This window comes from Centroberyx gerrardi, chromosome 10, assembly GCF_048128805.1.
Source record: "Centroberyx gerrardi isolate f3 chromosome 10, fCenGer3.hap1.cur.20231027, whole genome shotgun sequence".
Classification (NCBI taxonomy): domain Eukaryota; kingdom Metazoa; phylum Chordata; class Actinopteri; order Beryciformes; family Berycidae; genus Centroberyx; species Centroberyx gerrardi.
The window spans coordinates 29,063,243-29,089,239 of NC_136006.1; the positions used below are offsets into that span (position 1 = coordinate 29,063,243).

At 41.9% G+C, this 25,997-nt stretch overlaps 1 protein-coding gene across 3 annotated transcripts in view; it reads left to right on the plus strand.

Annotated features, from left to right (window-relative positions):
• LOC139924515 (contactin-associated protein-like 5) overlaps positions 1 to 24,797 on the plus strand; it is a 48,869-nt gene extending 24,072 nt beyond the window's left edge. Inside the window, exons 8-23 of one of the 3 annotated variants that reach the window (XM_071915572.2) lie at positions 1,735 to 1,878; positions 2,770 to 2,941; positions 6,494 to 6,600; positions 7,289 to 7,408; positions 10,064 to 10,264; positions 12,837 to 12,993; positions 13,287 to 13,414; positions 15,824 to 15,994; positions 16,478 to 16,696; positions 17,328 to 17,567; positions 18,730 to 18,954; positions 19,774 to 19,907; positions 20,263 to 20,350; positions 22,124 to 22,327; positions 23,026 to 23,103; positions 24,601 to 24,797. In XM_071915572.2, the coding sequence (XP_071771673.1) occupies positions 1,735 to 1,878; positions 2,770 to 2,941; positions 6,494 to 6,600; positions 7,289 to 7,408; positions 10,064 to 10,264; positions 12,837 to 12,993; positions 13,287 to 13,414; positions 15,824 to 15,994; positions 16,478 to 16,696; positions 17,328 to 17,567; positions 18,730 to 18,954; positions 19,774 to 19,907; positions 20,263 to 20,350; positions 22,124 to 22,327; positions 23,026 to 23,103; positions 24,601 to 24,797 (2,585 nt within the window). Of the gene's footprint in view, positions 1 to 1,734; positions 1,879 to 2,769; positions 2,942 to 6,493; positions 6,601 to 7,288; positions 7,409 to 10,063; positions 10,265 to 12,836; positions 12,994 to 13,286; positions 13,415 to 15,823; positions 15,995 to 16,477; positions 16,697 to 17,327; positions 17,568 to 18,729; positions 18,955 to 19,773; positions 19,908 to 20,262; positions 20,351 to 22,123; positions 22,328 to 22,999; positions 23,104 to 24,600 lie in introns of all 3 variants that reach the window. The other 2 variants (XM_071915581.2, XM_071915561.2) reach the window with 2 other exon arrangements.
• The last annotated feature ends 1,200 nt before the right edge of the window (positions 24,798 to 25,997 follow it).

Below are 25,997 nucleotides of genomic sequence, written 5' to 3' on the forward strand. Positions count from 1 at the left end.
CTGCCACATTCTGCCAGTCCATGTACAAATACATACAGTACATACAGACATACATACATATTCAATCCAATAAAACCCCACAGTATATATTCAAAGCCATCAATGAAGTGACACCGGGGGCACCGTACTCCATACACACATATAATTCTACACTGAGCCTTCAAGAGGGAAAAAATGCAAATTGAAAAATTGGTATTTGTCAAAAGTCCCGTAGACACTTGTGTTGCTTGCCACCAGCAGTACCCAGTCAGTTTTCAGTAAGGAATATTAACAAAGCTATAAAAAATATATATATAAAGAAACCAATAGGAGGAACAAACAGAAACTCTTTCCTCATTATGTGACAAGTGCCTTGTGAAGAAAAAATACAAATACAAATATTTGCAAATTGGTGAAGATTCAGCATCAGTTTTAACCACTTGATTCAAATTTCTTGTCCTGAGGCTTTTGACAAATCCTAACTTTTCACCTAAAACATTTTTTTTTTCATTATTACATTAGTGCATAATCATAATGTTCCAATGGCTATGTTCACATGCATGGAGTAACCTGGCTATTGTCCATACTTGAGGTTAAGGTCTCATTCAGGTTAATCAGTTTCCATGAACCCATGAAACACAATATTCTTCCCCCCTACTTGACTGAGCAGTAGGTTACTTCTAATACTGGGGAAATAAATGATGATCCCAATAGTAATAGCAATAGTAAGTACTGCTTGGCATCATCAAAATGTACCCCTAAAGCAGTAAGTCCATGCCAGAGTAACTGGTTAATATGGGAGTAAGCCAGGCACGACCAGGTTATTCTAACCCTGGTTGTGATGTGTCGACCCAAAACCAGGTTACTGGCTAACTGGGTTAAGGTCAGGACTCTCTGTGCATGTAAATGTAGCCGCTGTTAGTAGTCAGCCAATTTCACTCAGCTGGCCTTGCCTCCTAGTTCCCCAGCAAGATAAATGTTTGGTTTTGTCCATTTTTTGCCCACAATAGAGAAATGAATAATGCATGTATATGGATTTAGTCATTTTTTTCCTGGCGTAGCGAGGCAGTTATTCTAGAGCGGAGTCAGTGAGCTCCTGTGGGACTGATCGTATCCTGCAACAATGTCCAGATGTGATCAAGAACAAACAGAGGTCATCGTCCATCTGTTGCGCACTGGAGCTTTTTCTGAGGCGGCGCTCGCATGGCACACTGTCTTTGTTTGTTTCAGACAATAACTGTCTGACAGCCAGCGTATTTAATTGTAGTGAATGGCAATTCTCCTAGCTTGGAAGCTGCCTCTCACCTCTCTACCAGATGGCAAGCACAGAGGGGATTGTTGACAAACTGCAGACAGACACAGCTTGGATGCCCTTGACTGTTAAGGCCTGCGTTTCATTACACCAAAAAAAACAAATCTTGTACCTCTGTGGTTTGCCATTGGGCTTCACTCAGGAAGGAAGAACAAACAATTTAATTAGGAGCAAGAGATTAGTGTGTTTATTTGACAATGGCAATGAAAAGATATGAAATGGACAGAAAGAAATCTCTGTTGTGTGTGTGATGCAAAGTCTGGCCAAATCTCTCACCAGACTAATGATCAAAGTTGAAATCTAAATCTATAATCTGCGCCCTGGTTGTCCTTAATAACAGCTATTACAAGGAGAGGCTCTTTAACTGCTTTTCTTACATTGCAGACATATTCATCAGTTATTGCAATCGCACTCAAGAATTGACTTGAACTTTTTTCCATCAGGGCATAAAGTGAACGACGGACTGTGGCATTCTGTGAGCCTCGACACAAGGAATCTCCAGATCACCTTGACTCTGGATAACGAGCCAGCCTCCACTATTGAACTGGGGGAGCAACTGGATGCGGAGGACAACATCTACTTTGGAGGTCAGGACACAGGACGATGTATAGAGTGCTCACATTTTATATTTCTGAAGTCGTGAACAGAAATCTGCCAATGAGATGAGATAACTTCTTTTTTTCAAGTGCAAATCAGCTTGTTTCAACAGCTATCTGGAGTAGAGCGACATTATCTTGAACCGAGTGCCGTGAGCAACCTTATGTCAAGATACTGTCATTTGTGTCAAGTGAAATTGCACTGAAAACAGATGAAATCATCTCGCCCCAGTGGCAGATCTGTTCACTTGTTTTCACACAAATACGATTTGAAGACCCAGTCTGAAAATAAATCTCTTGTTAAGATGGATGTGTTTCTGCAGCGTAGGTAAACAAATGTGACCGAAACTGTGTGCAACTTTAAATTCCAGTACAGCAAATGCAGTCCAAATTCCAAGTTGATATCTCACAAGTTACTACAGTTGCTACAGTAGGCTCTATTCTGCATCTTAGCGCTTTTTTTAAATTCAAAGTGCCGCTTAAGCAGAGATTTACTTAATACATCACTACAAACTTTAGCTTCCCAGAACTTGCCATGTAAATCTCAAATCTTCTGATAGCTGGCATTTTACTAAGCCGCTTTTAAGGCCTCAACTTGCATAATGGAGTCTTGGTATTTTTTTTTTTATTCTGGTCTCTCTGCTTTTGGTGGCTGGTTTCCCATTACAGATGTTTAAAGCGGCACACGGTTGTCACTCAGATGCACACCGTTTATATCGTTTTTCGGTAAATAGAGGTTTGCTTGACTGCCGCTAGTAAACCGGCACACAAACCTCTTATAACCTCAACTTATTTTGTAAGCCTATTTTGTTGCATTAATTTGGCCGAAGCTGTTTTGACAGATGTTGGATTACATAAAAACTCCCTGCTGTGTTTCATTAGGTTGTCCCTCGCCCACGGTCGCCTCTTACTGTAAGAACCCCACACTGGCCTTCCAGGGGTGCATGCGGCTCGTGTTTATCAACAGCCAGCCAATGAGCCTCAATCACGTCCAGCAGGGAATGCTGGGAAACTACAATGAGCTTCAGTTTGACACGTGCGGCATCCATGACAGGTATGACAATTACCTCCGGAATGGGAATTCAGAGCCGGTGGCCTCTTGACATGATGAGCTTAGACAGTTTCCCACAGAAGGTTATACTGATCTTAAACTTACAGCGGTCAAGTCTTAATGACAATCCACTGGCTGTCACAATACCTCTCTCTCTCTCTCTCTCTCCCATTTCATTCTCCTTTTGGTATATTTTAGTCTGAAAGTTAGTCAATGTGTGATAGTCTCAGAAATGAGCTAATCAATACACTTAGATTGGATGCAAATAATGATAGAAACAAATTTATGTCATTTATGTTGAATGTCTCTGTCACAGCATGACACTTCAGCCCAATATAAATGTCAACATTTGCAAGTCAAGACTTGAGCTTTGGACATACATTTACTAGTAGTTCATTACTTCAGCCAATGTGGTTATGTTGTCATCTGTTAGTAGTCTGTCTGTCAGCAGGATATCTCAAAAACGTATGAATGGATTTCCATGAAACTTGGTGGACAGATAGGCCTTGAGCCAAGGAACAACTGATTCAATTTTGGTGGCGATCTGGGATTTCTGCCATTAGATTATTCTTCTTTTTTTTTTTTTAGCCATAACTCTGAAAGTAACAGAGATAGACACTTGATTCCAAATCCTAAGGGTGTGTTTGCAGGATCAAGAAATCAATTTAACTTCAAATTGAAGTGATAGGAATGATGTCTTTGAGTGTAACAACAAGTCGGAGAATTGTTCAGTGTTGATGGAGATTTGCACCCTCTTGAGTAGCTTCTATATGTTTTTCAACGAGGTATTATTTTTACATCGGGCGCTGCATGTGTTCTACGTGTTCTAATATGCTTCACTCTCAATTTTGTCAAAACATACTGTAACAGAAACAGTGGGCGATAATCACATGTCAACTGTGTGATTGGCTTTTACTTTTCTATTTAATATGTTTTTTCATAAAGTTCCTACCCCGTAGTGTTTGAGACGGAAGCAGTAGGAATGGGCCTGCTGTTTTCATTTTTATATTGGGAACTTGCTCTCAGCACTCTACAACCTACAAGCCTTGTATGCTCATTAGCCAGATCTGTCACTTTCACATAGGATGCTTAGGCAGTGACAGTAGGGTGCTTCTTCCGCTGTTGGAGAAGCCAGATATTATATTCAGTCTGGTCAATAGGGGGAAAAGCCGCACACTCAACTCCAATGCAATAGTTTTATTACGTATTATGAATCGACTTTTCGGCACATATTGCCTTCTTCAGATTAAAATATCACATCATCTCAGTGACATATATAATCTACAAAGCAGGTGTTCCAAATCAGTGACATCACAGGGCAATCTGCGTAACCCTAGAAATAGAGTGTCTAGAAAGGCCATTCATCGCCAAGAAAAGCCATTCACATCCATATGTCAACAATATTCAAAAAACATTAGAATGCATATGCAATTAAGTAGATATAAATAGAAAAATGTAGTAGGTCTGCAACGGTAGAGAATTCAATAATGCCAATGGGAAATGCATTAAATCTTACATCAAGAGCAGAGTAGAAAAAGAGCAAAAATATCCAAAGTCTTCATTAGTAATGCCCATTAAGTCCATGTATAATAGTTCCACTCACCCACAGAAACAGCTGAAAGTAGAACTTCCACCTTCTGAAACCAATGGCTTTTTTCCTGGGTGGGGGGGTGGGGCAGTAATTGTCTCACATAGTCCTCTGAGATAATGGCTTTTTGCTGAAGGGCTTTCCTTACTGTTTAACCGCTAAAACTTCACTGACCTCTTTATTACCAAAGTGAAAATGTTGCATGTCGGGTGTTATAGTTTAGTGAGTCGCAATCCCCCCGCTGCGTGTCCGAAGAAGAACAGAACAGGAATAATTAAATCAGCACCTGAGATAGTGTCTGTTAAACAATCGACTGCCATCGTAGTATTTAACAGCTGAGTGGGAATTAGAATGGCCGTGTTGTCACTGCAGTCCCCACTAAAGCTACTCTCCCATGGGATTGGCTACAATAAAGGAGGTTGGAATCTATAATTTATGCGGGCCTGAGTGGCTGGTCATTCTGAAATTTAAGAAGGCACTTAGAATCAAAGTTTCTTTTCAAAGCCAATGAGGCATTTCACTCTGCCTTTTTGTGCCTGGCGGCTTTTGCAGAAAATGAACATGCCCTCCGTTCCTCCACATATACAAATTACATTTATACATGAACAAATTGAAGAAATTCAGTTACCTTTTATAATGTAGAAACTTAAAAAGGTTGCAACGCAAGTACACATTTGATTTCTCTGCAGCTGGAGAATAGGAAAGTTGAGAAGGAGGATACTGTCCTTACTCTTAAACTATCAACAACTAAATATTCCAGTTCCATTTCAATTATGTTCGTACCTCTGTCCCATGTGTATGCTCATTGTTAAATATTGCTGAAGATCTGTGATATATTACTGTAATATAAGAGTAAGCATTGCTGTTACTAATTTTTGGTCATATGTTCAAAGGGCGGAGAAAGGCTTTTGTCGAAGGGTTTGAGCGCTCACATTTGGACCCAACAGGTCAAGTTCAAATGTTGAGGTTTTGCCAAAGCTTAGGCTAACTAATCCTAACACTAGAGGTGGGGACTCAGGTCACATGACTGTGACTCGAGTCAGACTCAAGACTTGACTTGATGCCTGAAGAGAAGACTTGAGACTTGACTTGACTTGGGTTCTGGTGACTTGGGACTTGACTTTGACTTGTACTTTGATGACTTGAAAATGTTTCTAAAGTCTTGACTTGAGATCTTGTGTTTGTGTAAATGACTTAGATTGAAAGTGATGAGATTTGTTCCACCAGATGACTGAATTTAAATTCTGTTTTCTGAATTTGTATGGAATGATTGAATTTATTGAAGTTGAAACTGATTATAGAAATCAAACTCATGATGCTCTTACCAAGTTTTTATCCTTTTAAAACCATATTGCATTGAAAAGTCCTAGATATTTAGTTTTCTTTAAGATATTAAATTGATACTGGACTCTTGATTTGTTCTGACTTGACTTGGTGTTCTTCATTTAGACTTGAGACTTGACATTAATGACATGGACTGGACTTGGACTTGACTTGGTAATCTACATTTAGACTTGGGACTTGACTTGAGACTTGTGCCTCTAGACTTGAGACTGACTTGGGACTCGGAACAAAGTTGACTTGGTCATACCTCTGCCTAACACTAATGCCAACATTATTCAGTTCCTACTAAACTTTCTACTTTCTACCTATTATCTGATCATCACTCTAAACTCAACCACTCCCTTCCCTTGCCTTAACCTGACCCTTACCTTCCCACTGGTCATGGAATTCCTGGAATATCACGGAATTTTCAGAGGTGTATTCCAGACAGGGAAAGACAGGGGATTTGATTGAGTCTCTGGGGAAGTCAGGGAATATCAGGGAATTTTACAAATGGGTCACTTTACAGGAATATACCAGAATACATTTTCCAACTTGTTTCACACATTCATTGCATTAGATGATGAAGGTGGAAACTGTTTGTGAAATAGTCACTAGTTTCATGGAGGTCGTTTTCTTTCCAGATGCCTTCCTAACCTGTGTGAACACGGAGGCCAGTGCTCCCAGTCCTGGAGCTCCTTCTCCTGCGACTGCTCAGGAACCGGCTACTCCGGAGCGACCTGTCACACCGGTTAGTTCCCGTCCCGTGCCCCGCACGTCATCATCACCATCACAATGTCTATCACGGCCAGTAAAATGGTCTGTTTGAGCATTCACTCTTCTGACACCCAATTTCACACCTTGAAATCTGACAGATTAATTCACACCTTTTCCGTGTTGCACTTAGCCGTTGAAAGAGCCACCTTTCAAAATGAGCCTTGAGGCATTCCTTTTCACACATTCTCAGTATGTATATGGAATGTTCTGTGTGTAGGACAGAACGTATGGTGCGCATATACAATTTCTACCTTAGTTTCTACCTGCAGTATGTACTCGAAAGACCTTTACGTGTGAGTTGCAAAGTTTTTCTATAGGTTAGCGTGAAGGAGAAGTGCTTGTGCTGTCTCAGGGAAAACAAAAAAAACAACTGTGAGTTTCACCGGCCCATGCAAGATGTTAAAGGTGTGATGTGTAGCGTTCTGGTAACTATACTTATGTCTCAAAATGAATACGGTAATGATTTGTTGATGTAGAAATGCTACACATAGCACCTTTAACCTGTTACATGAGTTACAGAGAGAAAATATGCATTATTTAACTCATCCCTGAAATACCCTTGTGGCTTTTTTTAGTATTATTATCTGCCAACCGCACTATGGTATCTCATTTCTCCTCTGGTAGCTAACCTTTTACCCTATATATGTATTTTTTCCCTCCAGCCATCTATGAGCCATCCTGCGAGGCCTACAAGCTGATTGGCAGCTCCTCGGGCTTCTACTCCATTGATCCAGATGGGAGTGGCCCCCTGGGGCCCACGCAGGTCTACTGCAACATGACAGGTGAGTTCACCATTGTCCATCATTGGCCCCAACCCTTAACCCAAAATATTGTTCCCATACTCTTCCTAAGGGCTAATCCAGATTTATGACCAGAATAACGGTGCAGATTGTATTACATGCTTCTGTTATATAATCCAACATGTCGTGTGACCAATGCAACAAATCTCTATGCAGAGTCATTATCTAAGCTCTGTATATCCGGGGCTAAATCTGTTTTTTTCCCTTTATCCTCTTTATCCCCCCCTCATAGAAAAGTCAGCCACATTATGCCAGTTGTTTCACATTCCCTCATTCAAATGAGTTATCATGATAATGACTGAATGAACGGCAATTAGCAGAGGCAGGCTGAGAAGTATCTCCAAGTATGGTAAAAGGTTGAATTGCAGTGCATCAACTCTAATTAGTCTCCCAAAACTCATAATTTTCCTGAGGAATTAAGGAGGAATACCGTGGAATTTCAGTTTTGAAATGTGTCCTATCCCACACAACTGTTCAATCCATACTGGTAAACTGCTGTCTCCCATAGCAAGAGACAAGACAAGAATCTCTCTGTGAATCTGTAAGGCCTCATTAATATATAGCTCCATAGAGAATGCATAGCTAAAGGTGGGCATGGTGACTGTGACATTGTCCAAGATGCTTTTCCAGGGATAAGGCCCATTACATGCTAATTGCTGCACGCAACAACGCAAAGGGCAGCACAAGGGGTGTTTTTTGCATTCTTGCATAGCAAAATGTATAGTCCAAAATTTGTAACGCAACACTAACATCTGCCTCAATGTCATGCATTTCAGGTAGGGGTGCTAAATGAAAATTATTGCTAAACGAACACCAATGAAGAAGTCATTGGTGTCTCAGTCAGAAGAGACACTGGCTGATCTGGTGAACGTACTATCTTCTTTTCAACTTTTCCTTTTGGCAGGGTTGCAGAGATTGTATGAAAGTAAACATTCCTCTACAGTAGCCATTTTTTTCCCCCTGTTCATATGTCAATCCTCCAGATAATGTAATACTTCCACACTCCGGACTAGTGGCTTTGCTCCCCCTTGAGGATAAATAGGGTGTTACCTTAGACATGGGTGTAGGAAGCTGCTGGATGTGCGTGTATGTAAGCAGGCAGTTGGCCTAGGTCGAGAACTTACCGTATGCGTTCTATGTAGCAGGCCTTAGGCTACATTTTCTGGTTAGTTGCTGCCAATGAACACAAGTCGGTTATTTTATTTCTAAATGACAGACCGCTGTTTCACATCTAATCATATGGCTCTGCAGTCAATAAGTCTGGTCGATTTTGTTTCTAATCAAATTATCGACACCTTGTGCCAAACAAACATGACTCCTTGGTTACTGCAGACAGTCAAGTCAAGATTACTTTTATAGCCCTTAATCACAGTTACAGTCTCAAAGGGCTTCACAACGCCCACATTATGAAACAATAAATGAAAAGGAAAACCTCAGACCCTCAATGAGAACCAGAAAAAACCTCATTAGGAACCAGTGGAGGCAGGACAGGATAGGCATTATGTGGTCAAATGTTCTTGTTTCTTTTTTTGGCAGAAGCTTGAAAGTTACTTTGGCTTAAATAACATCACAATAAAATCATTTTGAATCATTATTTACTCTGCTTTGTGTTGGGATCTTGATTTCCCCTTATATAATATAGAGCTCATTTGGAGCTGGCTGTGAACAGAGTTGGAAGTTTTACTAGCCCACAAGCTTGTGGCTAGTATTTTTCAGTTGTAACCATTTGATTTGGCTGTCCTTTAGGCTGGTTTCCTAAATTCCTTGTTGCCTGGACCAAATATATTTTAAACCTGAGTGTAGATAATTCCTTACCAGTAACTGCAGAAAAGAGTTGCTTTACTTGTTCACAGATTTGTGAGTCTATACAGAATGGCTGATGCTGTCAACTGCCTCCTTAGTGGAGAACACTGCCAGTTTCATGACTCGTTCACTATAAATTATCGTTCAAATGCACGATTGATTCATGAATTGACCCATAACTAACATATTATGTGGTTTTGTATTTAGATGAGAAGGTGTGGACAGTGGGTTCATGATAGCATATGATGCTAACAGTTTAATATACAGTATGTGCTTTTGTATGTGGAGGAGAAGGTGTGGACAGTGGGTTCATGCTAATAGCATATGATGCTAACAGTTTAACGTGGTTTTGTGTAGAGGAGAAGGTGTGGACAGTGGGTTCTAACAGTTTAACATACTGTATGTGGTTTTGTATGCAGAGGAGAAGGTGTGGACAGTGGGTTCATGCTAATAGCGTATGATGCTAACAGTTTAACGTGGTTTTGTGTAGAGGAGAAGGTGTGGACAGTGGGTTCTAACAGTTTAACATACTGTATGTGGTTTTGTATGCAGAGGAGAAGGTGTGGCCAGTGGGTTCATGCTAATAGCGTATGATGCTAACAGTGTAATATGTTGTATGTAGAGGAGAAGGTGTGGACAGTGGGTTCTAACAGTTTAATGTGGTTCTGTATGCAGAGGAGAAGGTGTGGACAGTGGGTTCTAACAGTTTAATGTGGTTTTGTATGCAGAGGAGAATGTGTGGACAGTGGGTTCTAACAGTTTAATGTGGTTCTGTATGCAGAGGAGAAGGTGTGGACAGTGGGTTCTAACAGTTTAATGTGGTTTTGTATGCAGAGGAGAAGGTGTGGACAGTGGTGACCCACAACAGCACAGCTCCAGTCAGAGTCCAGGGATCCTCAGTCCAGAAGCCTTACATGATGAAGTTCAACTACAGCGCCTCGGCTGAGCAGCTGCGCGCCGTCATCACAGGGTCAGAGCAGTGCCAACAGGAAGTGGTTTACAGCTGCAGGAAGTCCCGACTCTTCAACACCTGGGGTGAGTGTCGGTAATTTTGTGTATCCTCGCAGTTGAACTTTCTCTCTAAAGAGTTCTGTCAGAAGTATTTTGCACACTTCACTAAGCAGACATCAGCACTGCCCATTTATTACAGGATATTTGTCCAAACCCCATCTGTATATTCCCTGTTATGTTCTATTAGACAATGCTTGTATGCAGGCACATGGAAAGCTGAATAATGCATCCAGTTTCTCAGACTCCCGCTCCCCCTCCCCCCACCTCACTCCTCCAGCCCCTGTAACGCTCGGGGAGGCCCAACTATAAGCTCATCATTTATGAAAAATTGATGTGGCCATATCTCTCTCGGAGGTGAATACCATGTCACCGCAGACAATAAACAAGTTTATTATGCCTTAAAAAACAGGATCACTAATACAAAAAAACCTGTCTATTTTCAGCCCAGCAGATATGAAACAAAACATAATTGCTTTCATTGTTTACTTGAATGCTTCAGTAACTGCCACTGTTGGGTTTTTTTTTTTTTCCATTTAAACACAAGGCACTGTAATTGGACCAGCATGACAGCAGCTACTCAACGCATTTGCTCTACCAAGATGGCAACAGGAATACGGAAGCCCTTCACATGTGTCTCATATTTACAACACCCACATAGACTGAAGTTGCCAGCCCCATAAGCAACAGTGTATACCACCAGATCCAAGTGCAGTTTCAACACCCATAAAACTGGAACTATTTCCCATGTGTTCAAAGATAATTAATCCTGATATGTATCTCATCTCCCTTTTACAGTAATCAAATCTCTCTTGAGTTTAAGCACGCACCAAAAGCAATTTCCTTGTGATGACCTTAACCTAACCGGAAAAACAAGACAACATCCCACTTGCTTGTCAGTTTGAAAGTAGATCTATGGTGCTTTATGGCTCGGGTGTTGCTGAATTATTAACCTGGCCTCCGTCCCAGACATCCAAATCTATAATTATGTCCCGTCTCAAACCATTCCTGACACTAATGAAGAGGAAACAACTTTATTTATGGTGATTCATTTGTGTGAATTCAGTGAAGGCATCGTTATGTGTGCGCTAGATTTCAAAATACTCAAATATACTCAATACTCAGTACTCAAATACAATTACAAGAACAATTTATATGGGGCAAGCTCATAGCCTTTTAACATTTCACTGGTCATCAGTCACTTTCATTTATGATTAAGAACCACTTGTTAAGCCTTTTCTAAGCATTGTAAACATCAGTTGCAACTTTACAATAGGCACCCACATAATGCGTATTTATGTTTTACAAATCATTTGTTAATCATTTATGAATACTTAATTTAATATTTAAAAATGATTAGCTTCAATGATAAATTCCTCACAAATTAACTAAGGCAATCAGAAATAATTTCTTAACATATGATACAATATTATACAATACATAAATTATTGGCTTATTAACATTTAATTAATTATTAAATAATTGATTATTAAGTAAAGTAAACTATATTCACTATTAATTAGTAAACAGTGTAGGGAATTAAATAATCATTATTTAGTTGTTAACATTAATTCATAATTAATTAACACTTAGTAATGATTAATTCACCTTTCATTAGTGATCATTAATATAAGTTAATATGTTACTAAAGAAACATTAACTATCCAGATTCTGACAGTGTTGACATCATCATGCTTTTGGCCAGGATTTCTAAGAGTGGTTGTAGTGCTTGGAGGTCATCTTTCACTTTTTTTTAGAAAAACAGTTCTGAAGTTGTAAACTAGAGCTGAACAATTAATTGAAAAAAAAAAATCGAAATCGCAACATAAACTTCAATTTCAAAATCACAGCGGCTGCAGTGAACTGCTTAAGAGAGGTGTGTCCAAAATGTATTTTTGAACAAGGTGTTTTTTGAGCTGCAGGTAATCGTTGGTCCATGAATCATGTACAATATTGGTAAAAAAAATAAATAAATTCATCAGACTCAAACTCAAAATCACTTTTCTTTAAACAATTTTAAAGTATGTAAATGTATACAAGAAAAACATGTGATGATATGAATCGCAGTTTAAATCGCAATTGCAATATTCTGCCAAATAATTCCAATTCAATTTTTTGTCAATATCTTTCAGCCCTAGTGTATAGCAAGTTCGATCACAATATATAAACATCTTAAGTAAGCATCAAAAACAGGTGAAACTAGCACAGAAAAAAAAACATCTTGTATTCACCAGTGCGATAGGCGATTCTACACATTAGGAGCTTTTGGGGGGGAGGAACTAGTTTTTTATTTTCATTTTCAGCAGTGGTGGCAGGTTTCTTGCTGTCCTGGCCCACTGCTGTTGAATGGATGTGAGGGAAGACACTGATGAGCTGAGGAGCTGCTGTCCTGCGGTGTTTGTAAAGCCGGATTTGAAGCCGGATCACTTAGACCGGTGGGGAAACCGAGCCTTGCCTGACTGACATCACTAAGGCCTTTGTGACAAACAACCCGCGCCTTAGCGATGCCGAGAGATACCCCATCACACTGCCCCGAGCGCTACCCACAGCACATTTTCTGCCTCTCTGTGGTTGTCATGTGACAAATGCTGTGCTGCAGATGGTACCCCGCTGTCCTGGTGGCTGGACCAGGGAGGAGAGAGGCGGACCTACTGGGGAGGCTTCCTGCCTGGAGTTCAGCAGTGCTCCTGCAGCCTGGAGGAGAACTGCATGGACATGAACTACTTCTGCAACTGCGACGCCGATGCCAACAAGTGGTACAGCGTATTCACACACATGCACACACACGCTCACAAATACTGAGTGAATGACTTCCCTCTTATCTTACCAGGCTTTCCATCAGTATCTCTGATTGGACCAAAATAGCACAGGAGCGGTGACATTGATATGAATTATTGGCCACTTCTTTTCCAATTTCCTTTCCAGATTGGATGTTGCCGCGCTCTCTTCTGTCATATGTTTTGGTAGATTTCTAAAGTGCTGCATCGAGAATGTTTCCTGATTGTTTCAATCTCCCATCAGTTTTCTGCTCTTGCTCTTTTTATTACAGGGCTAATGACACAGGAGTCCTCTCCTACAAGGATCACTTGCCAGTGAGCCAGATTGTGATTGGAGACACCAACAGAACTGGATCCGAGGCCATCTATCGCGTCGGTCCTCTGCGTTGTTATGGAGACAGTAGGTGAACTGTTAAATGTTTTACACAGCCGCTTATTGTTTAATGTATTTTACGCACTCGTCATTACTGACAAAATATGTAGCCTTGCGTTAGACATTAAATAAAATATTAGTCTACCAATTTCTTTGTTATTGAAGTGTGCTCTGTGTCAAGCACTGTCTGTTCTTTTACAGTCTGTGAACTAGCTGTGAGGACATTATTTCTTTCCTTTCCTTTTCCCTCCTTTCAACACGTTCAAATGCTCCATTTTCCTTTTGACACTCAACCTTTTTTCCCCTCATGGCTGTATCATCTGCTTTGACGCAAAAGTCCTGACACCTGCCTATCAGAGAGGATCTTCAGTGGGTTCTCTTTGGCTTTCTTGTGTGTCTTTCATTTTTTTGAAAGTTCAAGATTTTCTTCCACACCTTCTTTGACATAGTCTGGGAACATACTATGTGGACACTTAGCTACTTTGTTTACCTTTCTCTCCAGCTCTTTCACAGTCTATTGGGAGCACATTCTACCAGGAATTGTCCTGCCTCCACTTAACACAAGGAAGGCCAACCCGTCAATGACGGGTATTTCATTTTTTTTCATTGACATATCTCAACATGTACAAGCTGTGCAAAAATGTCCCTTCTTGACATTTCTTAGAACCATCTAGGCATAAATTAGGCGTAGGTGTTAGGTTTTCAAAATCATACAAGGAAAGTGTGTATGATTGATTTTACCCCGTTTTGTCAAGCAGTCACAATTTGACAGGTCCATTTTGACAGACAGTTTCCATGGCAGCCTGATCTCATATAAAATCCATAGTTATAGTTATGCCAAGTAATGCACCCTAATTTCGTGTGATATGCTATGAATAGGGTGAAAGAGGAAGCAGAGCTCAAGTGACTGAAACAGGAAGTAGTTTGACATTGAAATAGCACAGTGGAGGAGTGGATGGGCATTTTCCTTCACCTCCAATGACCCAGGTTCAATTTTCCACTCATAAGATTTGATTTGGGGTTTTTTTTATTTTCTTTTATTTTCGTGTCATGCACACAAAGTGCCCAACCCTCATGGGTTTACAAGACACCAAAGAAGTTCTCTACTAACCCTAACCTTATCCAAAGTTGTTTTAGTTGCTCATGTTTAGCAGTCTATCCTTTTGAATTTGCTTAATTTATCCTTCTGGTAATTATGAATACAAAATGATGCATTTGTAATGGTCTGTTTTATTGAGTTAGGCCTATTTGTCTATTTGTAGTCATATGCTCTTGTCCATGTGTTTTGTTTTTGCCCACAATGAAATTTAATGGCCCATAATTATGTTGATTTTTGTGGTGTGCCATTGTTACAGCCTTGATATTATTTCTATACCCCGAACACACCGCTGCCCAGACACCCAAACTGCTGATGTCCCCACCAACCCTGTCAATGAGGCAATTACCAATTTCATTGTTTATATAAGTGAACGGGTGGAGAATTCTAACAAGCTATCTTCATTTTCATTTCAAAAGTTTGGAAAAGGCTAAAAGCTAAAAGTTATGATGGTTAGTCTGGCTAACTCCAAACGTGTTAATTAGGTGCATGTGTACATAAATGCTTTCTTACCGTTCACTGACACAAAACTTGATTTTTCCACCATGTAGAAAAGGTCAAAGGCTATCATTACATCATAACTCGGAAACTCGGGTAGCAAGGTTTTCTCCGCTTGTGAACGCAGGGTTTGTGTTATTTCTGCTTGCATGCATTTTCATACTACATTTATTCCACATTTTGTATTTAGAAAGCTATCCAAATCTGGGCCATGACACTCTCCTTGACATGGTTTGACGTGATTTGAATAGGTGACTTAATCTACAACAAGCAAGACAGACAGTCAAGCAACAAAATCACTTACCTCCTTCCTATTCAGGTTTTTTCACTCTATATGGAGTGGAGCCTTTTACTTTCCTCTGCTCCTTGCCTCCTTCCTTTTCTTTTCCTTGAGAGTCTATATGGAGTGCAGCCTAGGAATTATGCTATCTCCACTTTACCTCTTACCTCCTTCCTTTTCTTTTCTTTCCTTTCAGAGTCTATAGGGAATGCAGCCTCCTTCTACCAAGAACCCTCCTACCGCCTCCTCTAACGTCGTTCCTTTTCTTTTCTTTTTTCTTTTCTTTTCAGAATGTATCTGGAATGCAGTCTCTTCTATCAAGAATCATCCTACCTCCACTTTACCCCCTCCTCTTACCTCCTTCCTTTTCTTTTCTTTTCTTTCAGAATTTATCTGCCAAGAATCGTCCAACCTCCACTTTACCTCCTCCTCTTACCTCCTTCCTTTCCTTTTCTTTTCTTTCAGAATCCATCTGGAATGCAGCCTCTTTCTACCAAGAGTCGTCCTACCTCCACTTTACCTCCTCCTCTTACCTCCTTCCTTTCCTTTTCTTTTCTTTCAGAATCCATCTGGAATGCAGCTTCTTTCTACCAAGAGTCGTCCTACCTCCACTTCCCCACCCTGCAGGCAGAGCTCGGCTCTGACATCTCCTTCTACTTTAAGACCAGCGCTCCTTCAGGAGTGTTTCTGGAGAACCTCGGCCTCAAGGACTTCATCAGAGTGGAGCTCAGCAGTGAGTGAACATTCCAGACCTGCTGATCGTAATAAGAGACCTGCAGAGCATGCACAAATGACTTGAAATAGGACTGAAAAGGACAAGGACACGGGCATGCTCATAATAAGTAGCGAAAAGAAGAGTCATACCATATTTCCACCATACAAGTACCCAACACAGACATATGAGAAAATATTTACAAAAACACACGCGCACACAAATTCTTTTTCAGGAGAGCCATGCCTGTATGAAGGCTCAGGATCAGTGTTGCAGCGTTGTAAAGAAATGTATTTTCAGTTTCACAAATCACCATGGAAACTAGTGATCAAGCCTCTATGGAAACCGTTGAAAATGTATTATGTGAAAGCCAAGTTAGCAAAAAATGTGCACTTGTTATGTATCTGCATGCATCCAGACAAAGAATGATGGATACACCCGTCATGTGACGGATGGCTCTGTTCACCCTAACTGTCATGTCTGTGCCCCCCGCCGCCCTCCCAGCTCCTTCGGCGGTGACTTTCTCCTTCGATGTGGGGAACGGTCCGGTGGTCCTGGCCGTGAAGTCCCACGTTCCCCTGAACGACAGGCAGTGGCACTACGTGAGGGCAGAGCGCAACGTGAAGGAGGCGTCCCTGCAGGTGGACCAGCTTCCCCTCCGCTTCCTGGAGGCTCCGGCTGACGGACACCTCCGCCTGCGGCTCAACAGCCAGCTGTTTGTGGGTAGGCCTGGCCTCCGCCTCACCAGCTGAGGGAGTCATTGATTTCATTAAGCAGCTTTTAACAATGGCCTCCCCCCCCCACCCCCAACACATACAGTATAATGCCATGCCGTTATTTTGTTAGCCGTTTCACCCGCCCATCAGCTATCTCCAGATTTACAGTGGCCTCAGATACACAGTGGGTCATGGTATGAATTATAATGCTATTAATTCTGTTTTTTTTCTCATATTCATTTTCATTACACAGTAACTTTCTGGTTATGCCAAAGAATTACACAGTCGAATGGGTTCAGAAATTCCCCATAAGCCTCCCAGAGATGAAATCTTTGGAGGCCATAAATTCTGATTTGTCATTCTTGGGCTCTGCTGTTACTCTGGGCTATAATGGCTTGAAAGGTCAGCCCAGCATTTTATCCTAATAGATATTCTTCCATATTTGCATACTTAGTCTTAATGAGGCCTCACACACTCGAGTGCTCCCAGAGCCGCCTTAGATGCTTACTGGAATTAAATGAAGGCTTGTCGTAAATCCCCATCAGCCTTGAAGGGAATTATGATTATAAAGTAGTTATAGATGCTGCGTAGCACAGTGGCGGGCGTTAGGGGCGGACTAACGGCCATCCTTCTCCCAGGGGGAACGGCGTCCCGGCAGAGAGGCTTCCTGGGCTGCATCAGGACTTTGAGCGTCAACGGCGCGACCTTCGACCTGGAGGAGAGGGCCAAGCTGACGCCGGGGGTGAGCTCCGGTTGCCCCGGCTACTGCAGCGGCTCCAGCAGCCTCTGCCACAACAGAGGGAGGTGCATCGAGAAGAGCAGCGGCTACGTCTGCGACTGCTCCCAGTCCGCATACGGGGGGCCGGCCTGTAAAGAAGGTGGGCGATGCCTCTATCGAGTCCAAAAAAGGGTGACAGTTAAAGGGTTAAAGGCCTACTCTGTAGTCCAAACTATAAGTAAAACCTTAACTCAGCAACTGAAACTCAAAGAAAAGAATCAGACATTTTTTCAGACTGATGCAATTCTTGATACAAGGACCGATTATACATGACAACTACATAACTAGTTGCCGTCCATGTTTCAAATTTCAGCCGGTAATCGTGAATGTAGGTTGAATCACTACAGTGCTATCTCAATTAGCGATAGAGAGTAGCTAAACAGACATTTATTTAGCGTGATGTATTTGTGTGTTATCTCTCTAAGCCAGAGGATCTGGGCCTGAATAAAAATCCATTGATGTATTTATTTCATATTTGATGGCTCTCCTGCATAATTTTCCATCGAGCCTCTGAATGTATTTCTCTGTGAAAAACTTTCCTTGCCCTTCAGTGAGTAACTGTATGAAATGCTGAATCTATACCCTATTGTGTCTCTGTTGAGGCCTTTTCATTCTCACCTTCTGTTCGACTGTAGGAGGTTAACAGGTTGCTTTCACATTCTGTTCCTATGTCGTGACATGTTATGAAAGTGTAAAATCATACCTTGTCCTACAGAGAATGTGCTCAGGTAGCACTGTAATTATTCAATATATTCAAATGAATGTGTTTTGGTGAGAGCGGGGAATAGTTGCCTTATAATCCTGCTCTTTTGGGCCAGTTTTTTTGCCATCATGACTGATTTTCAAGATCACGCTGCTGAAATGTTTTAAAGTGAATCCCTTTCTTTATGTTATTAAATCTATAAGTGTAACACCAAAATCCGGTCTGAAGGATTTCGGTGTTACACTTCAAACTGAAAGGTTTAATAACATAAAGAAAGCGATTCAGATTTCCCTCCAAATCCGACCCAGTCACACACAATGTAAAATGCAGTGTAGAGGCTGCTAATCTTCTCAGCGATGGTCTCGTTTGTTTACAGCAGTTACACTAATGTCTCAAAATTAGGTGGTAATGATTTATTGATGTTAATCTGCCACACCTTTCACACCTAGCACCTTTATAACCTGTCCTATCATTTGCAAGCCTTTTAAGATGTCTTAACATGAAATCGCACGCTGTATAACGCAACCTCCTGGCTTCCTCTGTGTCCCCGCGCGTGCAGAGGTGTCGGTGTCCTTCGACAGAGAATCCTCGGTGACCTACACCTTCCAGGAGCCCTTCTCTGTGATGCAGAACAGGAGCTCCCAGGCCTCCAGTGTTTCCAGAGACACCAGCAGAGCCAGAGAGAACGTGGCCTTCAGCTTCCTCACCTCCCAGAGTCCGGCCATGCTGCTGACTGTCAGCACCTTCAGCCAGCAGTACATCGCCGTCGTCCTGGCCAGGAACGGTACGCACACACGGCTTTGACATTTGGCAGCGAGGAGAAAAAAACACATCCAGATTTATTTACGTCACAGTTGGCTGTGGTCAGTTTGCAGTTGTTCATTTGATCTTGCTCCGCTTGTTGACCCCCGTAATGAAATCGGGGGAGGGACTGTGGATTCGTCCGTCCGTCCCTCCCTCCGTCCATAATTGCTCTGTTCCGGCATTTTCACAATTACCCTGATTGTCCTAAAGGGGCAGAACAGCATTTGTTTAATTGTCTGTACTTCACGCACAATATCTTGGACGCTGCTAATCAGATTTTCACAAAACCTAAGGGAATTGTGGGTCTCATTGCTCCATTCTGGCAGTGTTGTTGAACTTTGGTAGTAGCTTGGGTTGTGTATCTTCCTCCATGATAAAACCCCAAAATCAGCGATTCTCTGTTATCTGTTGCTCCGGTAGAGACGATTGGATAAGTTTTTTTTCTCTCTCCATTCACTGCCATCGTACGGAGGAACAGGTCTCAAAATCACACTTCTAGCACATAAAGGAACGTGAACAAAGCAGATTCTGACAATGTATAAAAAAACTAGTCGTGTCACTCACTTGTGGTGAATCGCTTTCTTTATGTTTATTAAAGTTAAAACTTATGCAGATGGAACAAAGAAAATAGTACATTTAAAAAATCTATATAATCTATATTGCTTTGATATATTTAGAATCCAAATGTTGATTTACACTTTGAAATCTGTGTTCAGGTACTGTACAGCAGTGTTCGGGTGGTTTTAAGACCCTAACTGTGCCTTGTGACTGTCATCCTGTCCCTGGATTGTGTTTCCAGGGAGTCTGCAGATCTGGTACCGTCTCCAGATGGACAGAAACCCAGACGTGTTCAGCCCCAGCCTCAGCAGCCTGGCAGACGGACGCCTCCACCGCATCAGAATCCACCGAGAGGGCAAAGACGTCTATGTACAGGTGAGCGATGTTCGCATGATGAAGAAAGGCAATTAATGGGATACAAATGAAGAGAGCTGAAGCAGTTAACCTCATGCGGGGGGAAAAAATTAGATACTGTACCAGTAGTTAATCTGTGATACAAGTGAGAATTTAACATCAAATGCCTAATAGCATGCAGAGGAATGTGGGATGTCTAGGCTGCTCCCACATCATAAATCATGGATGGGGCGAGGATGAATCATGCCAGACATGTCGCACACATGCACTAAAATACATGTTAGTAAGCTAACAGTCTGTCCAGCCGAGCGTGACGCGGTTCAAAGTGTTCTTCACAGCCCCTTACCGGTGTGTTTTCACTCTCTCACTCATCTAGATTGACAAGGACATGGACCTCAGGTACAGCCTGTCATCCGACGCAGAGTTAATCTCAATCAAATCGCTGACTTTGGGTAAAGTCACAGGTGAGGCCCTGAGAGGAATGGAGAGGACATTTTTGGCTGACGTGCTTCGGAATGATGAAACGTCACACTGGAGCCCACCGCCGCATTCAAGGCGTTCTTTCACACTTAATGGTGAAAATGAAACAAGTCACGGTTGCCGCTTTGATAAAGAGGCCGCTTTTGTAATACATTACAATTCAGCGTCAGCCAGGGAAAAGGGCAGGTAAATGACCTTACTGCATAATAAAACAATTTCATTTTTTTTAAGGGGAAGAATTTGTCCAATATCTTTATTATTTGCTGTAAGGCCAACAAGCTGGTGGGAGGAGAGTCATTGAAAATCCTCTCGCCTAATCAGGCTCTTTTCTGACCACACCGCACGTGCCGCAGATGTTACATTCAGCATTATCACTTTACTCATTAATCAGAAGCTAAATGGAACTCTTAAGTAAATCATGCCTCATTTGTTGAACACAGAGACTCACAATAGCTTAGGGAGTGAGCCAATCTATGCTAATTGACATAATTTGCATTTCAAAGCAACGGTTTCCATTTTGAGGTGTCTCTGGGTTGAACAAAGCTGAACTCGCGGTTAAATTTAGTCTGCGGTTAGATCCTTTTAAAAGCCGAGCAAACTGGACTCCGGTCAACCAAAAGTACAGTACTCAGTCATTTACAAAAACCATATCCCAGAAAACATCAAACAAGCGCGCGGGACGCTGAAATATCCTGCGACACGCCAGGGTTCGACTAAAAAACTTGTGAAAAAACCCTGAGTGAAAAGAATGAGTAGTGACCCACTTCCAAACTGGAATACATTTCCCAAAGCAGGCCCGTTATACAGAAGCCACAGTAATTTTCCCTCTAGGCCCCGGGAACGCCTGCTGTATCTTTGAGCCACATCCAGTAAGTAAAGCGCTGTGCTCATTTGACTGGAGCAGAACAACACCACCAGCCCCCACTGCTTACAATGTGTTCTCCGCAGGATCAAAGGAAAGACATTTACCTTCTTGGCTGGGTTATGTCTCCCAGGGATCTATTAAGTTAAAATGAATGCTGGGCCCCTACAAAAAATAAAGACCCCCTCATAAACATGGTGACGATGATCTACAAGTTCGGTGGGGGCTTTGTTACTCCCTCTAAATTACCCGCACTGGGAAAATGATGGTAATTATAGATTTCATACCAATTAGATGGAAGAATTTAGAAAAATAACATGCGGCTGAATTTGACCCCTGTGCTTGCTTAAAATCCATCACATGGGGAAACAAAAACAATAATCCATGATTGCACGGAGGTGACGGCCAGATACACCCACACATCCATCTCCCATTTCCATTGAATACGCTCAGAATAACATCATACAGTACAGTGAATTTTCCCTCTTCATTTATTCTAAGCCAACTGTGACCTCCTTACACTGTTAGCGGGTAGTCGCAGTGATTAAAAGCAAACGGCAAGGAATTATTTAAATAAACGTATAGCCGAAAGTCTAATTTCATTTGCATGCATTTCATTTGCATGCATTTCATTTGCGATAATTAGAGGCCGCCGCGGCCGCGAAATCAACTCGGACGCGCCCGCGTCGGAGAGAGGCGGCCCGAAAGGGACGCAGCAAAGAGAGATTAGATTGCAGGAACGCTATGAAATTCAAATCTGATTCATATACTTCCCATGCAGCTACGGCTAATTCATCGTAATATTTCATGTTCATCTCCGGCTAAATCAATAGAAGCGATGAGGCCCGCTGAAAACTTTTTCTTCTTTCTTTCGTTCTTTTTTTTCCCCCCCTAGGAGTGGACGTTATTGACGACGAGGTGAGACAAGCGGGGTCCAGAGGGTTCATCGGCTGCTTGTCGTCGGTGCAGTTCAACCACGTGGCTCCACTGAAGGCGGCGTTGCTGAATCGGGGAAGCTCTCTGGTCAGTGTGCGCGGTCAGCTGGTCGAGTCGAACTGCGGCGTGCTTGCAGACTCAAAAATATCAGGTAAGCATTCTGTATAATAAATACACTCAGGATGTTTTAATTCAGATTCATAGTCTAGGTGCTGTTCAGAAATCCCCCACTGTGTTGTTAAATTTGATGGCCGCAAACTGATGTCATAACCATGTGCTGGTACAGGTATTTTTACAGATTCAAAGTTATTTTTTAATTCTCAGTGTAATGCCTGAATTGGTTCCCCCAGAAAAAGAAATGTGTTTCCCCTGGCGGTGTCTTCGCCTCAATTTCACACCAGAGAAGAAAATAACAACATCAATTCAAATGGTGGATATCTCTTTTTTTTTTTTTTTTTGCCAAAATGAGATATCTACCATTTCAGAAGTGTGACACCTGCAGTATTAGGACAAAATGACTGAGGCATGAAAGTAAACTACAGAGTGTGACTACTATTGAAGTTAATAGCTATGCTGAGCACCCTGCTTACAGAATGGTAACATTTCAGAGGATGTAATCATCTGTGGGGGTTTTTTTGTAAATACTGAGCAATGAACATCAGGTATTTTTTTCCAAAATGGACATATTAAACTAAAGCATTTTCCCAGTCTTTTTTTTTTTTCATGTTTGTTCATGTTTTGTTTTGTTTTTTTAATTCGAGCTCCACCCCCCACCCCCCCACCCTTCCCAAACAAATGAAACTGACGAACTAATCTATTTCTTGTGATGTCACCTCTCACTATTTCCCAACGATCTGCCACTGGATCACTCAGAGACAGTCGACAGAGGCAAGGAGCCATTAAGAAATGCTTCACAAAGCAACTCGGCAGTAATTGGAGGTGAGTTTGCCGATCCCGAGTTGTTAAAGTGCTCAATTGCCAAAGTCAGTCTCCTGTGAAATGAGGCTCAGCTATCTCTGCCTCATGTGCTCTCCTCCGACATTTTCTTAGAATAATGTGTGTCTGTCAAGACAGGATAACATGCCACAATTTAGGCATTTCCAACGCTGGAGAGCGGCTTCCTAAGTAATTACACAGGAGGGATGTTATTTGCACTGTAAAGTAAAAGGTCTTGTAAATTGACTTTCAGTCAGATATGATTGTATTCTATGGAGATAATGGATTGATTGTCAAGGGAAAAAGAGAAGACCAAATAGCTTTCCCAAATACAATTTTCAGAGTGGAAAGCCTGTTTGTTCAATGACTACCAAGCATTATTTCATTGTTACCTGAGCTGATTATATATTCAAAGCGGCATTGCTGGATCTAGATATCCATTTGGCAGAGAAGAGACCTCGGTAACACTTTCAACTATGTGGATAATGCGCGCACATTCATAAATGACTAACTAATGCAGTTTAAGTACATTATATAAAACAAGTAGCCCCTATTGAGAGTAACCTGCATTAACTAAATTACGGCCATGTTGAGGTGTTTTCTAATTTGCCTTGTAATGAGACAAAACATTTTATAAGCCTGTTATCACTGCTGCTATAGAGGCTATGCAGTTGTGTCACAAATCTTCCAGCAGCCACAGCTGGCACCATCATGGAGGTCCACCGGAGAACTGACTGTGCACAAATAATGTCTAAATTTATACAAGCTGCAGTCCAGAAAAAGAAAGCTAGCTGAAAAAGCTTGTTGTGGTGTGGCTGTAGATGCATTCAGTAACGTTCTAAGCAAAAGTGAGCAGTCTGATAAGGTCAATTTGTTTCCAAATGTAGGTTACTGTGACACAGTAAACTGTCTTGTCTTTAGCCCTAGTCTCTACTCCAAAACAGTTGTAGCTTGAGAAGAGTCAGCTCAGTTAACCTGAACACTGTTGGTATTTGGCTTTGTTAGCTAGCCAACTTGCCAGCAGGCTAATTTAGCAAAGCTGCAATGTTAATGTTAACATGCAACTATTAGCCACTATTAATGCCAGCTTCTACTAGATACATTAGGTAGTATGCATTTACAACAAGACAGTCATAATTAGCTTACCAGATATGATGGTTAGCTAGCAACAAGCTGACATTACACAAAATCGATCATATTTATCAGTGGTGAAATGATCAGTTCCCAGTCAAAGCAGCACAGAAATTAACCATGTCCATTGAATTCTGTTGAGACAGCAAACTCATAAGTTTAGAAATGCAATCAGCTGTTATCAGCCGCTGTTACCCAAAAGCTGAGGACCTCCAATATGGCCGCCACAGAGTACATTACGTCACCTGAAAGCCCCCTATAGACAGACACTTCCATTGTGCTTGCTTACTGTTACAGCGGCTTACAAACGGTAAAGCATTGTCATGTCTTGTATAACCCACTTATACGGCTGCCTTGGCTGCTCCTCAGGTGTGGTCACAGCGGTGGTCTTCATTACTGTGTGTGTGCTGGCAGTGGTAACGCGCTTCCTGTACCAGCACCGGCAGGCCCAGAGGAGCGCCAGCATCAAGGAGAAGGAGCACAGACACAGCATGGAAACAGCTTACCGGGCAGAGCTGCACCTCCACAACTCAGTCAGGGACAACATGAAGGAGTACTACATATGACGGACACACGGCGGTGTCCAGCCAAGCCTTTTAGCCATCGCTTACCTCTCTTGTGTTTTGTCCAGCTGTCTACACAGGACAAGGTCCCTGGCCTTTTTCTCTTCTGAGGAACAAACGGACCGTCTCCGATAGTAAAATGTGGGAAGAGAGGGGAACGTCCCCCCCCCCCCCCGCCCGCCCCAGCTCCCACCTTCTCACCTCTCATTTGTGTGTAGATTCTCAGTAGGACAGGTATTTTAGCTGATGATATTGGTCTGTCTGTCCCAGCCCAGCCAGCGCTGGCAGTGGGGGCAAGAGACAGTGCCGCAAGAGAACGAGACATATGGGTACAGTGCAATGGATCTGTCCTCCGGGAACACCGGAAGACCCTGGGCAGGTTGGCAACGTAATGAATGAAATATAGAAATGGTCCCTCAGGTTTCTCTGGCAGCAACAGAGGAAATGATGGACAGCGGTGGATATGTGGACGGGAACAGCAATCCAAGACGAGTCTCCTAATCACAAAGCCACCCAGGTGAAAGAAGCCATTGGAAACGAGCCCAAGAACTGCACATCGGACCGGAATCAGAAGTCCAGCGCCTCACCGATTATAGCTATCGATGCAAATTTGGCCAGTGATATCAATGCACATACGCTGTCGTTCTCGAAGAAGTGCCCATTCTTCGCCATTATCTTAGAAGTCAAATTGTAAGGCCGTATCTCGAGACGTTTGGTGACCAGAAGAATTACTGCATAAAGAGGTGTCTTTCTGAACATAGTCAAAATTTAAGTAGATGCTTGTCAAGCCAGCAGGTTCGCCTGTAACGTTTGACTTGGTTTCCGTTTTTTGTTAGCCCTTCCAGATTTTTAGACTGTGGGCTGGATTGTTCCTTGGCAAGGGTGCATTAAAAATAACATTGAACTGTACAGTAGCATCTGCTGTCTGTCCCCTTGCACAAAAAAAAAAAAATCTCATTAAATCCCACTCAAGTGACTCCTGGTCAAGGCTCAGAGGCATGTTCTAAGAGCTACAATAAAAAAAAAAAGAGATTTGCTGTTTTTTGTCCTCGCTTATCTCTCGATTTTTTATTCTTTTGTGATTTTTTCTTCTCTCTTTCTGATAAAAGTGATTGTGTTCCACCCTTATTTTGCATTTGGTATATTTTGAATTAGTTTTGCATTTTATTTTGAAGTTTCACTAGGCTCCCTGTGGTAGATAAA